At 36.2% G+C, this 16,455-nt stretch overlaps 1 protein-coding gene across 5 annotated transcripts in view; it reads right to left on the reverse strand.

Moving 5' to 3' along the window:
• Window positions 1–16,455, reverse strand: part of LOC150079291 (intermembrane lipid transfer protein VPS13D-like) — a 1,618,665-nt gene that overhangs the window by 125,884 nt on the left and 1,476,326 nt on the right. For all 5 annotated transcript variants that reach the window (XM_090383928.1, XM_090383929.1, XM_090383926.1 and 2 more), the window contains one exon: window positions 9,904–10,082. In XM_090383928.1, coding sequence (XP_090240054.1) covers window positions 9,904–10,082 — 179 coding nt within the window. The remainder of the gene's footprint in view (window positions 1–9,903; window positions 10,083–16,455) is intronic.

A 16,455-nucleotide genomic window follows, 5' to 3' on the forward strand; every position in this document is an offset into this window, starting at 1 on the left:
AAAATCCACTCATGCACACCTTCTCGATGTTAACCCTGTTACGTCACTTAAGTGGCAACGAACGTGTAGAGTGGTTCTCTTCAAGACGCCTGGTCAGCGTGAAGAGGAAAAGACCAAACACTCCAGCAATGAGAGCACAACAATACAAATGGCCGTCAGTCCCCAGCAGCTTTCACTCTCCCTCTTACGGCAGCGAGAGGATCAGAGTGGAAGCAGAGGGTGCTAAGAATCTCTGGGTATGACCAGGCTGCCATGCACGGAAATTGAACTTGGCCTGTTATAACGTACGATCACTCATCGGTGAAGACAAGATATTAGAGCTGGAAAAGGAATTAGAAAATGTGAATTGGAATATCATCGGTTTGGCTGAAACAAGAAGAAGAAATGAATCACTTATAAGTTTATCAAGTGGAAATCTGCTGTACACCAATGGAAACAGTGAAAGGAGTGAAGGTGGAGTTGGGTTTCTGGTCCATAAAGATTTTAAAAACAACATTTTGGAATTCAAACGTACATCAAGGGTGTCAAGACTAATATTCAAGATTTCTAAGAGGTAAAAGCTAAAGATTATAATGATTTATGCACCAACATCGAGCCATGATGATGAAGAGGTTGAAGAAATGTACACTGAAACTGAGAGTCTTCTAGATGAGCAGAAAACCCACTACACTATTATTATGGGGGACTTCAATGCTAAGGTTGGAAAAAGGCAAAACAGTGCAGAAAGAGGAACTATAGGAAATTTTGGAATTGGTGAAAGAAATAAAAGAGGTGAAAGACTTGTGCAATTTGCAGAATCTCAAGGACTGTCAGTAATGAACACTTTTTTCAAGAAAAGGGTGAACAGAAAGTGGACATGGAAGAGTCCAAATGGATTAACAACTAATGAAATCAACTTCATCCTCACTAACAGAAGATATATTGTGAATGATGTTACCGTCCTGAATAAGGTAAATGTTGGAAGTGATCACAGAATGGTAAGATGTACACTTGATATAGATGTAGGAAAGGAAAGGAAAAAACTGACTCGAGTAAATAATACAAAGGACTTTGAAATAACAGAAGAGGAGAAAAAGCAGTATGTACTGGAACTTAAGAACAAGTTTGAGCTTCTGCAGACTGCTGAGGACCAAGATATCGACGAGGAATATTACAACTTTTTGAAAGTGATAAAGCCCAAGAAACCTATAGGGAAACAGAAATCCAAAGAAGAAAAAATTAGTCAAGAAACACTTGTCATGATGAACCAAAGACGACAAATGAAGAGCAAGAAAAACACTGACAGGGAGAAAATTGAGTATACTGAGTTATGCAAAGCCATTAGAAAGAGACTCAGAGAGGACATAAGAAGATTTAACACAAGAAAAGTAGAACAAGCATTAAGGGAAAACAAAGATTTAAATCAGCGGCCATGAGCAGTAATACAGAAACTGAAGAATAGCGATGGTGTACTTATAAACAGCAGAGAAGGCATAATTCAAATAGCAGAAGACTACTATAGAGAATTATACAAGGAGCGAGGGAATGATACCAGCAGTGGGGAAGATGGATTGCAAATTAGCAACACATACAACATACCCGATATTCTTCCTGATGAGGTAGAACATGCATTGAAGAAAATGAAGAATCGGAAAGCCCCAGGGGAAGATGAAGTTACTGTAGAGTTGTTCAAATTGGGAGGAAGAGACATAACACAAAAACTGGCAAGGCTCTTCACAAAGTGCATTAGAAAAGGTGTGATGCCTAAGCAGTGGAATAATGCAATCATAGATTTGCTGCATAAGAAAGGAGATAAATCAGAAATTGGAAATTATAGACCAATTAGCTTGTTATCCCATATCTACAAATTGTTCACAAGGGTCATTACTAACAGATTAGAAAGAATACTTGATGAGAATCAACCGAAAGAGCAAGCTGGCTTTAGGACAGGATTCTCAACTATGGATCACCTTCACGTAATATCACAGCTAATGGAGAAAGCAAATGAATATAAAACACCATTATGCCTGGCATTTGTGGATTATGAAAAGGCATTTGACTCCATACAGCATAAGGCAATGTTTCGGGCACTGGAAAGACAAGGCATAGATACTCCATATATTATGATTTTGAAGAAAATATATGAGAGTGCTACATCCTTTATTAGACTAGACAAAGAGAGTAGCAAATTTAAAATCGAGAAAGGAGTTCGACAAGGAGATACAATATCTCCAAAGCTGTTTACTGCTGCCCTTGAGGAAGCTTTCAGAAGATCAGACTGGTCGCAGAAAGGAGTCAATGTGAACGGAGAGTACCTAAACCATTTACGATTTGCAGATGACATTGTGGTCATAAGCCATGATCCCAAAGAATTAGAGGAAAATCTTAATCAGTTATGCACAGTTAGTAAGGATTTTGGACTAAAGATGAATATGGCTAAAACAAAAGTAATGATGAACAAGTATGCCACAGAAAGGGAAATAATGATTGAAGGAGCAGTAATTGAAAAGGTGGAGTCATATACTTATCTGGGACAAGTTATTAGCTGTAATAATGATAAATGGCTGGAAGTCAAGAGAAGAATAAATTTTGGATGGATAGCATTCAGGAAATATAGTCACATACTGAAGAGCAATATCCCAGTTTGTCTGAAACGTAAAATAATGAACCAATGTATACTCCCCACCATGACTTATGGAAGTGAAACTTGGGCACTCACCAAAAGAATGGAAGAGAAGCTAAGAACTACACAGCGAAGAATGGAATGAATTATATTGGGAATCAGACTGTTAGATAAGAAGAGAAACACATGGAGTAGGCAGCAAAGTCAAGTAAAGGACATTCTTATCAAAACTAAAGAACTAAAATGGTCTTGGGCAGGATACATAGCTCGAAGACATGATGGCAGATGGACTAAGAAAATAACAGAATGGTACCCAAGAGGAGCTAGAAGAAAACCTGGAAGACAAAGGCGGAGATGGATAGATGAAATTCATGAGTTTTTGAGTAGTAAATGGATGGCCAGTGCTCAAAACAGAAGGAACTGGAAAGTTGCTGGAGAGGCCTTCATCCTGCAGTGGATTGAAAATGGCTGATGATGATGATGATGACATGTATATTTACATAAACAATATATTATATAAAAGGAAAAAAGGGAGGGAGTTTTATGGACAAGGGCAACTGACAGATAGAAAGACCCAATGACCATAATAAATATATGTGACATAAGTAATAGTGCTAAGAAATGCAGAAAAAGAGTAAATGAAACTAAAGAAATTACAGCAAAAAAAAAAAAAAAAAAAACACAGAAAATATACAAATAAAAATTAAAACAGATAAGTATATTGTCATTTATCACACAATCCTGAAGTTATCAAGAGTCAACCATAGAACTGTATGAAAAAATAACAATATAGTCTCTGTTTCTAACACAAAGCACATGCAGTGAAATACAGAATTAAAAAATGGCATTAGAAAGGATTTAATAAAATTAATAGATCTGAAATTTATGAAGTTGACACCAAAAGGCGTATGGGAGAGAAACCATAATGCAGGTAGGCATGTGGTTCATGGTTGATTCAACAGAGGAAAGGAAAATGTACAAACAAAATGGTGAAATAACTTGCCTAACCAACTAAGCCAAAATGAAACCACAACCAAAAAGGAGATGTAACAAAATATCTAGAACATAAAAGAATAAAACAATAGATACCACAAGTGGTAAAAAAATAAATAAACAAAATTTAAAAAAAAAGAAAGCAAGAGAATTAAAAAAAAAAAAAAAAAAGTAGTATAGGATGAATATAGTTTCTCACTACAAGCATTCATAAAACTAGTGGCTCATAAGACATAAAATGAAGAATATAGGAAAGACTGAAAATATTTAGGGCTAAAGCCTCAACTTACAGGAAATTCACTAAACATAACAGGTTAGTGCATTATCATCACATAAAAGTGGTCCATAATTTCTACCTCAAATACAAAAGTAGTCTGTATTTTAAGAAAATGGAAACAGTAGTGGAGATCATTTCTTGTTTGTTGAATGATAAACAGAAACTATGGAAAACATGATTCCGAAAGCAATCTGCACAGCTACAGCCTTCATGAGGTCTGCAGTGGGATATGTCAGGTAGGGAATTCATAAGAATGGCAGTGCCTATACAACCAGTAGTTATGCTATTTCTGCCCTGTCGCTAAACAGTGTAATTCTAAATTGGTGGGTTATATTTCTGGAGTATTACAAGACTATACTCTGTTTGATTAGATCATACATTTGAATTTAAAGCATGAATATGATTTCTGTTTGCTTCTTGGATCCAATCTGATTAGCAGTCTGGTTTCATCTTTTCTTTTTTGGCCAAAAATTGGAAGTCTAGTGCATGGAGGTCTGACAATCATCTGCATGGAGGTCTGAAAATGCTCACTCTAATGGTGTCAATTGGTTTATATTTATAGTCACTGCATGAGGCTGAACCTTCTTTGTTGGGGCTGGTGCTTTCAGTTTTATTACATTTGGTGTATTTTAAGGAGTACCTGTAATTGGAGTATTGTTGGCAAGATCTATAAACACAGTGATCTTTACAAGACTGCTGTGAAAATGAGAATATTTTGGCCCAATCAGCAATTGAAATAATTGGAAGTATTGATAGTTCTATTTGTGTTGCAGTTCACTAGTAATTCTGTATTGCTGATACACAGGCTTATTTTGATATACTGAGCAAAAAAAATTCCTTCCCATTTCACCCATCCATTCTCTCCAAATGTTTGTCTAGTTTTGTCTTGAAATTATTTAAGCTGTCAACTTCTACAAATACAAATGGAAGTTTGTTCAAGCAATCAACCACGAGCTGGCTACCGGCAAATTTCCACACGTCTATTCCAAAACTGCCTTTCCTTAAATTGAATTTATGTCCCCTCAGATGATTAAACTCAGCAAGAGGAAGAATTCCATCAGCAATGAGCTTACTCAAACCATTCAAGGCTTTATACACCTCAATCAGATCACCTCACAGGTGACTAGTCTCCAAATGCATTTTTCCAGAACTTAAGCATTTTTTGGTAAGAGCAACCCCTTTGCTCCCCTCACCAATCTCACTGCCCATTTCTTTATTCATTCCAGCTGCTCTACATGCTTTTTAAAATGAGGCCTCCAGACCTGTGTACAGTACTCAAAGTGTGACCTCACCATTGCCTTATACAAGGGATAATCACCTTCTTATCCCTGCTAGAAAAATTCTGTATATCATTGACAAGACACCATGACCTATTCTTGCAGACTGTCTGCTTGTTTTTGTTTGTTATTTGGTTTTTAGGAGCATTAGCAACTAAGGCCATATTGCTCCAGGGATATGTGGTGGTCATTCCCTGACCTTTCCACATCATCCGTATTTGGTGGTCACGGGCTTGAACCCCGGTCTAATCAAGAAGCGTGTGCTATGCACTGCTGCTCCTGCCCACCTGGCTACGGAGGCACCTAGACTGTCTGCTCTGCTCAGAAAACTTCATATCTGACTGCACAATTACTCCCAGTTCCTTTTCATTCTCTAACACTCTGGAGTTACTGCTACCCATATGCAGTACTTTACATTTGTCAATGTAAAGTTAAACTTCAATGTTAAACTTCAGTAGCCGCCTCTCAGCCCATCTGCTTAATTTTTCTAGATCCTGTTGCAGTAGCGTACTGTAATTAGTGTCATTAACAACCCTGCCAACATTTGAATTATTGAAGGTATATAAGACATTAAGCCTTATATATCTTCATCAATATCATTAATAAATACAGAAAACAACAATGGACCCAACACTGAAGCCTTAGGGACTCCACTAATAACATTAGTCCAATGATTACCACTCTCTGTCTTCTCCCACTCAACCATTCCTTTATCTATAGGAGAAACTTGCCCAATGCCACACTGCTCCAATTTGTACAGCAATCTTTCATGTGCAAACAGTATCAAAAGCCTTCCTAAGATCCAAGTATATGATATCAAAATTATTCTTTGTGACCACATAATAGTATCCGATCAAATTGGTCAGACAAGATTTTCTCTTAACAAACCCATGCTGTGTCCGAATTATAACTGAAGTCTTGTCTAGATGATCCTGCAGTGCTTCTTTAACCAGTGCCTCCATTAATTTCCCCGGAACAGAAGTTAAACTAACATGTCTGTAATTATTTGTGCCACCATTTGATCCTCCTTTGGGAATTGGGGTCACATTTGCACATCTTCAGTCCATGGATACCTCCCCTAAATTGGATAAAATGTGTTGGAATTTGCACAGATGGAGCAGGTGCAATCATTGGAAAGCTATCTGGTGTAGGTACCAAAATTAAGACAGTGGCACCAGCATGCAAGTCTGTGCACTGTGTAATTCATCGTGAAGCTTTAGCTGCAAGAAATATGCCATTTAATCTAAAAAAGGTTTTAGATGAAGCAGTAAAGACAGGGAATTTTATAAAATCTCAAGTTCTTAATTACCGATTATTTAGCACTGTTTGCAACGAAATGGGGAGTGCTCAAAAAAAACCGTTACTCCACACAGAAGTGAGGTGGCTTTCTTGAGGAAATGTCCTTCATTGTCTTTTCGAGTTGCGCTCCAAAGTATATAATTTTCTTTAATCAGAAGATGCCAAAAAAGATAATTTCTTGAATGAAGAGTGGTTATGCAGACTAGCTTATTTAGTGGATATTTTTTCCCAAATGAATGACTTGAATCTGAGTTTGCAAGGAACGTCTAGTACACTGTTTGATTCTAGTGATAAAATTAATGCTTTTAAAAGAAAATTTAAAACTAATGGAAGAGCAGTATTAAAAAACAATGAGCATTTTATCTTCACTTCATGATTTTATCCAAGAAAATAACATATCTATGACCAAAAATGTGACTGACGACATCCGTGAACATATTAAAATCTTCACACACGTTTTTAAAAATATTTCCAGGAAGACTTCACAGTACAGAATTGAATTTGGAACCTTTTCGCATTCCCGAATGAGATCCCAGAAGATGCAATGTACAAGGAGTCATTCATAGATTTAGTGTCTTTGGGGGCTTAATGTTGAAGTTTAAGAGTTCAAACTTAACAAAATTTTGGCTATCTGCCAAGAATATCCACTACTGTCTGAGCAAGCACTGAAAGTTTTAATACCATTTAATTCGACTTACTTGTGTGAGGCTGGATTTTCAGCAAAGCCTGCAATGAAAAATAAATATAGAACTTTGACGAATATTGAATCAGATGTTCGACTGAAATTGATACTAATCAATCCAGATATCCATTCACTAGTAAAAGCAAAACAGATTCAAAATTCGAAACAGAAACAAAAAAATTCAAATAAAGAGGAAATTGTTTAACCACATGTTATGTGAAAATATAAAAACCTCATTTATAAATTGTATTTTCTTAATTAATAACTTTGTTTTTCTGTTTTTAGTAGAATAGTTTGGTTTTCCTTACCTAATTATTTATGTGACTTTTCAAAATAGACTTATATACTCATAAATTAACACACAGGTATGTCATAAGATACCAATGTGGTTGACTAGTATGCGGTCTTATAAAGGTTGGGAACCTCTGATCTAGACATTTACTTTTTCAGCATCTCCCTCTCAAAGTGTATACGGCATATAAGCTTTGATATATTCAGTTATAGAAGAAATTTTTATAAATACCAGAACTTTTCAGTTGCTAATTACTGCAGATTTCCAATTTATCCCATACTTCTCAATCAGAGATATAATAAAAAAATATATCACTGAATCACTTATTTACAAACATCTACCTCTTGGAAGGATAAAAACTACTGCATTCACTGATTGCATTACATTTAATTACAGGTATATTTTTGTAAACAGCAAACAACCTATTTTCTTTGACTAAAAAACACATCTAGAATAGTAAAAAACTGCTAAATGTTTAACAAAGACAAGTGTGATGAACTGATAGTGTAATGAACTGATAAACAATAGCATTTTATTAGAATTTGTTTCTGGCTGCAATTAGTGCATTTACTTGAAAATGTCTGTTTGAGCTGTTCTGCTGCTGCTGTTGTTGTTTGGTTTTTAGGAGCATTAGCAACTAAGGCCATATTGCTCCGGGGATGTGCGGTGGTCATTCTCTAACCTTTCTGTATCCTCTTTATTTGGTGGTAAAGGGCTTGAACCCCGGTCTAATCAAGAAGCGTGTGCTACGCACTGCTGCTCCTGCCCACCTGGCTACGGAGGTGCCGAGCTGTTCTGCAACCATCTTTTTTCAAAATATGTCCCCTTATATCAGTCATCCAAGAAAGAGTAGGAATGAAAACAGTATTTATTTATTTTTCTCAATCCATTTAAAGCTCTAAATGCATCAATCAGGTCTTCTTGCAGATGCTTAGGTTCCAGATGCTCTAAATGGAAGTATTTCTTGATAAGCATATTCTTTGTAGACACATGACTAGTCTTGCTGCTCTTCTCTGCATCTGTCCAACAGATACATACCCTTCCTAAAATGAGGCTTGCAGATCTGTGTACAATAAACAAGATGTAGCCTAACCACTACCTTACACTAAGTATAATCACTTTCTTGTACCTGCTGGCAAAATTCCTGAAAAATGTTGATAGAACCAATGAACTGTCCTAGCAGTCTGCTAGCACTGCTCAGTGAGCTTCAATATTGGATTGTCCAATTATACCTAGTCTTTTTTTTTTGTTCTCCACTAAGAGAACAAAAAACACCAGCACAACACAGTGCTGGTAGGTGAGCAGGTACCCACAGGTACCAAATGGTTTAAAAAACAGTGGTGCCTGAGTGGTGGTACTGAATTGAAAAATAAGTAAGAGCATTCTTTTCTAACAGGGAAATGTTACTTATTTGAAGCATAAGGGAAGCCAACTCGAAAAGGATTTTACAATATGAAATGTTCTAATAATTATGCCTAAATATACAAATTTCAGTTTGTCTTAAAATTAAATTATGCAGTAATGATGCATTTGCAAACAATGTCACAGATTATATCCTTAATAAATTGTACATCAATACACTGTAATCATTACTATCTGGTGGTTCTTTATCCGGAGATTGTTAATGCATGAAGAGCCATTGCACATATTCCCTTGATTTCCCTTTGTGGCCACTTTAATATTTTGGTGTAGAAAACATACATCTAATAAATTGAGAAAAGTTCTACTACTATATGAGTGACCAAATCATAAATTCCAGTCAATATCTGGAAAGTTAAAAACTGTCAAGATCATTCTGGTTTACTCCTCACTATCTCTCTGTATATTCATCACAGTTTTTTGGCCTACAGTATATTCCCACTATCAATTTATGTTATCCCAGTACTTAGGTCACACCAAACTAACTCAACCTGACAGTGAACACCCATACCAACTGGGTGCTCTGCTTTCGAATCTATGTGATTCTGAACCAACAGCATAACTTCTCAGTATGACCTAAAATAATCAACAAATGATTTTTAAATGGCCTAAAAATTTATTATGAAGATATTGCACTTTGAAAATGTTAAAAATAAAATAAATAAATAAATGTTATGTTATAAATTAACTAATCAATTAACTTTTTTTTAGCAGTGTAATTAGTACACCAAAAACAGAGTAATTTAAATTTATATAACTATTAGAATTATATCAGTGGGAATTTTATTTTTCCGTTAAGTTTGATAATCACGTTCAATCTGCATCATGAAGGGATCAAGATGTGAAAACACCAAGCAAGGCTTGTGGGATGTTTTTTTTTTTTTTTTTTTTTTAATAATTAAAATAGATGTTATACTGTTATTCAAACAGGAAAAGATATTTGTGAAAGGTGTTTTGTATAAAGAAGGATATCTGACAAAAAATATTAAAAAATAAGATTTTTGAATCCCATTAAAATGAATCCAACATTAGGTTACATAAATTATGAATTATGAAGTTTACCTTTTGCCTAATATCACTTATGCATAATACTCTAGTTGGTCCATCTGGAATTACTTTTACAGCTAAAACACCGGAACCTCCACGTAGCTTCTGGCGGCTTACAGCTTGTTCAAGAGGTATGCCATTATCCATTGTCACATAGCAAATTGGTTGACTAGGACCAAGCACCACATCATTCCCTAAACAAAATAATAACTCTGATACATTACCTATGCAGAAAAAAATATTAGATTTAAAAAGAAAAATGGTGTTTTTACTGATGTTCAAATATTTAGAAGCTATAAGATATGGAATTATTTGAATTTCTAGAGTGTGGGCAACACAGAATTGTCCACTACATCAGTGCAGGATTCAGCACTGATAGTTTATGGTGCAAAAACCAAAAGTTCGAGTCTGAACCATATGAAGTAGCTCCACATGATAAATCCCTCTGAACCTTATACCCTCATGAATAGCAAAGTTAGTATAATCACTTTCCTCCTCCACACTGGGTGGAAAATACCCAAGTTCAAATTCCATCAATGATGTGAGGAATTTTTATGGGTCTTTTTAACAATATGGCTAAGTTAGTTGGTGTCAGGAGATAGTAGCAAGGTTTTTTCCTCCAAGAAGCTTGGGTTTTTCATCCAGCAAATTGACCATGGAACCCATTCAATTTACAGACATTATATATGGCACAATATGACCTAAGTTACTGCGACATGTGACATGTTAGGATGATTGTGATGACCGAAGAACTAGGTATCTATTAACCTCCTAAAATAAGGAGAGTTGCAAAAGTTTGGGAAATTGGGTTGCCAGGCAGGCACTTTACCCACCTAGCTAGCCCAGTTGGCACATCTGCTGTGCATGAAAGACCACTACAAAGTCCATATGTTACAGTATGGTGTGGATTCACAGAAGATTTTATAATCGGACCAGTTTTCTTTGAAGAATATACACCTCATGGCCCCCTGTAAGGTGTACAGTAACTAATGCACAGTACTGCGCTCTTCTAAGAGATCACATTATTCTCACTCTGCAAGAAAGGTAATGCTTGGAGACTGTAGTGTTCATGCAAGATGGTGCCCCCTCCTCACGTTGGTCGACAAGTGAAGGAACTGCTTTGTTGAACATTCGGAAATGATCGAATCATTTCTAGAGACTTTCCGCACTTCTGGCAAGCCCGATCAACAAATCTCAATCCCTGTGATTTCTAGCTATCGGGATATCTGAAAGACAGTTTACCATGGCGGCATACAGATGCTTGTCAATTTGAAAGCAAGCATTAAACACATGTAGCCAACATCCCCCAATGAGATGCTATGTGAAACTAAGTCACACACAGTCCTCCATTTTCAGAATGTCATCTCAAGTGAAGGAAAACACATAGAACAATAACTGCAGATTTCTAAGTTCTGATATTAAAATCTAATCCTAAGTTAAGTATTCTATCTCATGTTTACAGTGCCAATTTATCCCCTGGTGGCAGAAATTTGAACAAATTTTTTTATTCTACAAATCGCTTCCCCATACCCTAAATGACACACTCACCAATTTTCACAGCGCTATCTCTAACCATTTTGACACTAGGGTCTCCTGAATAGGGAAACTTACTTTATAACCATTCGATATATATATATAATTTAAAATTGTTGTGCAGATGATTTCCTTTGGTACACTTTGTCCAGAGTAGTGGTATAGTATTCACAGTAGTCTGCCAACATAATTCATACCATTTTTGGTAGAGATTTTCCATTGACTTAAGGTTTTGATAAAGTCATTTTCCCTCCTCATCACCATTGTTTCAAGGTTTTTAGAAAAACAGGGTAAATGTGAATTTGAGTTTCAGCAATATATCATACCATTTCACTATATGCATGAGCAGTTTCTGAACTCCATCTTTGTATACGGGAGATTTGTGCCAAAAGGTTTCCATAAAGACATCTGAAGACCTCTGATGCATTTAGTTCAAATATACCGGGACCTTTTCAAAGCTTTATTTTCTTCAATGAATCAGAAGTGCTCTGATTTGAGGCTCCACAAAGAATACTTCATTCACTTTTGAAGCACTGATCTTTAGAAATTTCTCACTTAAGTAATGAAATTCTTTAGAATTCATGTTATCCATTGCTTTTACAAAACTCTCCATTCGGACAAGTTTAATGATAACAAGTGGAAGGAAAATTATTACTATTAATGAATAATTTTCTTTTATTAGAACTAAAGAACAACTTTCAAACTACCTTTTGCTGGCTGATAGGTGCTTCTTTGAAGCCAGTCATATCTGATGTAATGATCTGTAGTAGAATGGCTGTCCCATAGGCACAGGAACAACAATATTTTGTTATTCCTCTGTGCGTGCCCATTAACATAAAACGAATTTGAAGTCACTGCAGATATTTCAATGATGCATGCTGTATTGAATTTCTTTGTGCAGTGTCTCCATGTTATAGCATATCTCCTTTAGTTGAAATACATACAGACAGGACAATGGGTATGGATGACTTTAAGTTTGTGCTATACAAGAGAACAGCTTTCAAACTTCACTGAGAGCAGTCATTGAAGAGACACCAATCAGATGTAATGTACTTGTGACGTTACCTTAAAAACTCCATTAATATTATGGCAGTAGCAAAGCAGATATTGTACTGTAAAGAATGCTGCCAAAATTTGGTTTCCTTTTCAACAGAGGTACCTTATTGACCAAGAATAAATACTGTCAAGAATGCTGCCGAAACTTGGCTACTTTTTCGAAACAGACACCTTATTGACCACGTACTTCTGCTCAAGTCTTCAGACGAAAAAGTCTGAATTTATCTTTGGAGAAGGCTAATCGCTAATGAGGTCATTCAGCTCAGCTCTGATAAAAGGCTCTAGCTCCAAGGTCTCTTTTAATAGTGACAAATGACACAAGATAATAAGCTTATACAGTATCAGCCAAATAAAAAAAAAGAAAAGTCAACACTTCCCACATCACCTATCCATTCCTTCTACAGTTTTGTCTAGTTCTTCCCCTCAAATTTATTTAAACCACAGGTCTACAATACCAGATGTGACTTTGTTCCGGAAATACTACCCACTGGCTGAGAAAAATTTGAGCACATCTTTCCTGTGCTCATTCCTGAATTTTGAATTTATGCCCCCTCATAAGAGAAAGGAGTCCATCAGCATTGAGCTTACCTTAGTAAATCTGCTAAGAGCCTTAGACACCTTAATCATATCATCTTACAGATGTCTAGTCTTCAGATGCTGCAATTTGCAGAACTCAAACCTTTCCTGGTAAGGTCACCCCTTTGTTCCCCTCACCTGTCTTGTTGTCCTACTCTGCATATAGTCTAACAGATCCACATCCTTCCACAAATGAAGCTTCCAGACCTGTATACAGCAATCAAAATGCAGCCTAGCCATTGCCTTATATGATGGAATAATCAACTCATTATCGCTACAGGCAAAATTTCTATATATATCACTAACAAAATGCTATGGACTGTCTTGGCAGCCTGTCTGCACTGCTCAGAGAACTTCATATCTGACTGCACAATTAACTCAAGAATTTTTCATTTTCCATTACCCTGAATGTAGTACCACACAGCTGTTACATCTAATCTGGAATTACTGCTACACATATGAAACAGCCTGCATTTGTTATTGTTAAATTTGAATTGCCACTTCTCAACCCATCTGCCTAAAATGTCTAGATCCTGTTGCAATAGCATGTCCTGAATACTGTTATTAACCACTGCAAATCTTCACATCATCTCCAAACAGACAATAAGCTTAAATATGCCTTCATCAATACTATTAATAAATGCCAAAAACAACAATGGTCCCGGCACTGAACTATGGTAAACTCCACTAATAACATTTGTCCAAGAAGAGCAGTGTCCATTGATAACAACTCTCCATCTTCTTCCACTCAACCATTTCTTTATTCATAGCAATAACTTGCCCTTAATGTTGTTGTTGTTATTAGATTTGTTGGTGCATCAGCAACTTAGGCTATAATGCACTAATTACTGCCTAATATCTTTTTCGTTTGTCTTACAAGTGATATGGTTCATAGATTGTGATATTTATTTATCAATTTTAAAAAGAGAAAAATGTGATCCATGTCCTCATGATCTCATAGAACACACTGTAATGATAACTTGTTGCATTTATGAAAATGAGAGGAGAAAGTAGTTTTCCATTTTTTCAGATATAGCGGGCATTCTATGATGATATGTTTTACTCTTAATGAGCATAAGCAATTACTACATTGTGAAGGATCATTGTTTGTTAGCAGGTAGCAGTGAGTTAGGAATGTATGATTGATGCGTAATCTGGCTAATATGGTTTCTTCTTTTCTATTTTGTCTCAGGCTGGATTGCCACTGTTTGGGTTCTCTCTTGATTTCAAGAAGTTTATCATTTGTTTGATCTTTCCACATGTTTGATCTTTCCACACATGTGGCCAGAAGAATACTATATAATTCTGAGGTATAAGTATTGCATTCTGACGGGAGATGTCTGGAGATGGTGGCATTTGGTAGTACTACAGCAGTACCAACTTTACTACCAGTCTTGGATCCATCTGTATATATTTGAATGGAACTTCTAAACTCAGTGGAGTGGGCCAGATGGATTTGCCTAATGTTGGAATCTGGAAGGTTATTCTTTCCCCATAGCCGAAAGTGCCTGTCAATATGTATCAGGGCATTTGCTGTGGCTGGGTATCCATGCTAATATCCTGAAGTATGTTAGTAAAATTCAGGTCCCAGGTTTGATTAGAGCTTGAAGCCAAATGCCAAATGTTTTATTGAGCTGTGGTTTACTTTCATAGAGGTCACTCCATTTTAGCATGAAGAGATATTGACACATGGGGATGATATGTGGGAGACTGCTGATTTTGGCTGCATAATTTAGTAGCAGAATTCATCGAAGATGTAGTGGCAGTTCATAGGCTTCCACATAGAAGCTTAAAATTGGTGATGTGCGAAAGGCCCCAAGTGCCACTCATAGTGCACTGTGATGTATGGGATCTAGCCATTTCAGTGAACCCAGGCTAGCCAAGTCATATGAAGGAGACCCATAGTCTAAATGAGATCTGATCAGTGAGTGGTATAGGTGTAGCAACACATAACAATCTGCACCCCATGACATTGGTGAAATTACTCTGAGAAGATTTACCACATTTGAGGCATATGACGTACTTTTTTCCCGAAAAAATGGTTCGAAAAATCACCTTCATTGGCATCGAGACAAGTGGGCAGGTTGTATTTCATCGTTCAATCAAAATATTTTCATTTCTGAAGGATAACGGCACACACTAGGGTACTTTTGGACTTGCAGAGTTGTTTGAAATCAGTTCTGAGAAGTTTCAAAAGCCAGGGAACAAAGGAAAAGCCTTAGAAGGTGATGGAAGATTCAAGATTCTTCTTCTTCAGGTTTCTCAATAGTTCACTGATCCTTTAAAAGGTGGCATGACTAGCAGGCCAGTTAGTTCTGTGTGGTCTTTTGTGATGTTGAGCGTGTCTCTGTGTACGGTAGTGTACTTTAATTGTGTACGAAGTGACTATAATCATGACAATGAATTGTAATCATTGTGGGTGACTGAAAAAAAAAATAAAGAATGATGTTAAAAGTATACCAGTTTTGGCCTGCTGTGCTGATGGCACAAAACTACCACCATTTTTGGCATTAAAACATTTTTACTGACGTTATTCCAAAAAAATTTGTAACGAAAAACTGTTGTGCGAAAAGCGTTACTAAAGTTTATTCCAGTTTAATTTATCTTCTACTGGACCAAATTTAATGAAATTTTGCATAGAACTTCATCTTAGCTCTACACTAGAGGGAAAACTTTCAAACCTCTGAAAATTGCAATAATTTTTCCAGGATTACGGAAAATAAGAACATGTGATCAAGGAAATTTTCTCACATAATAAACGGTGGTCTTGGTCTCTTAAGGAAACCATCTCTTCTCATTTGGAACCAGTTCGAAGCCCATAAGAACTGAAGTTATTAAAAAGAGGGTGAGGGAATTGAATACACAGGTAGTTGTCATTCCTGGTGGATTGACCAGCCAATTGCACCTTTGGATGTGTCCATAAACAAGCCATTTAAGCAAAATATGAGAGAACAAAGGAACAAATGGATGGGAGAACCTGATCATGACTACACATCCACAGGAAGAATGAAGAGTCCCGCCACTGCACAGGTGTGTGAATGGGTTAAGGAAACTTGGAGAAATATAAGTGGTAAAATAATTATAAAGGCTTTCAAGAAAACTGGAATTAGTAATGCCCTTGATGGCACTGAAGACTGCATTATTTGAAGATAGTGATACCAACATTAGCGAGGAAGAGTTTTTGGGATTTGAAGGCAATGATATTTTTGGTTTTCAAAATGACTGAACTTTCCATTTGCAGACCACTAATGTTTTTTACCATTCCCTCACTGTCTTTTTGTTAATTTTCAATTCTAGTGGTAGTTTGCTTCATATAAAATATTTTCTAATGAAGCTAAGATTCTTTTATTTCTCTTTTAAGTTGCTGTACTGGTAAATTAATAATAATAATTAAATAATGTA

Source organism: Mastigoproctus giganteus, chromosome 10 (genome assembly GCF_048544385.1).
Source record: "Mastigoproctus giganteus isolate SK-2022 chromosome 10, ASM4854438v1, whole genome shotgun sequence".
NCBI lineage: Eukaryota > Metazoa > Arthropoda > Arachnida > Uropygi > Thelyphonidae > Mastigoproctus > Mastigoproctus giganteus.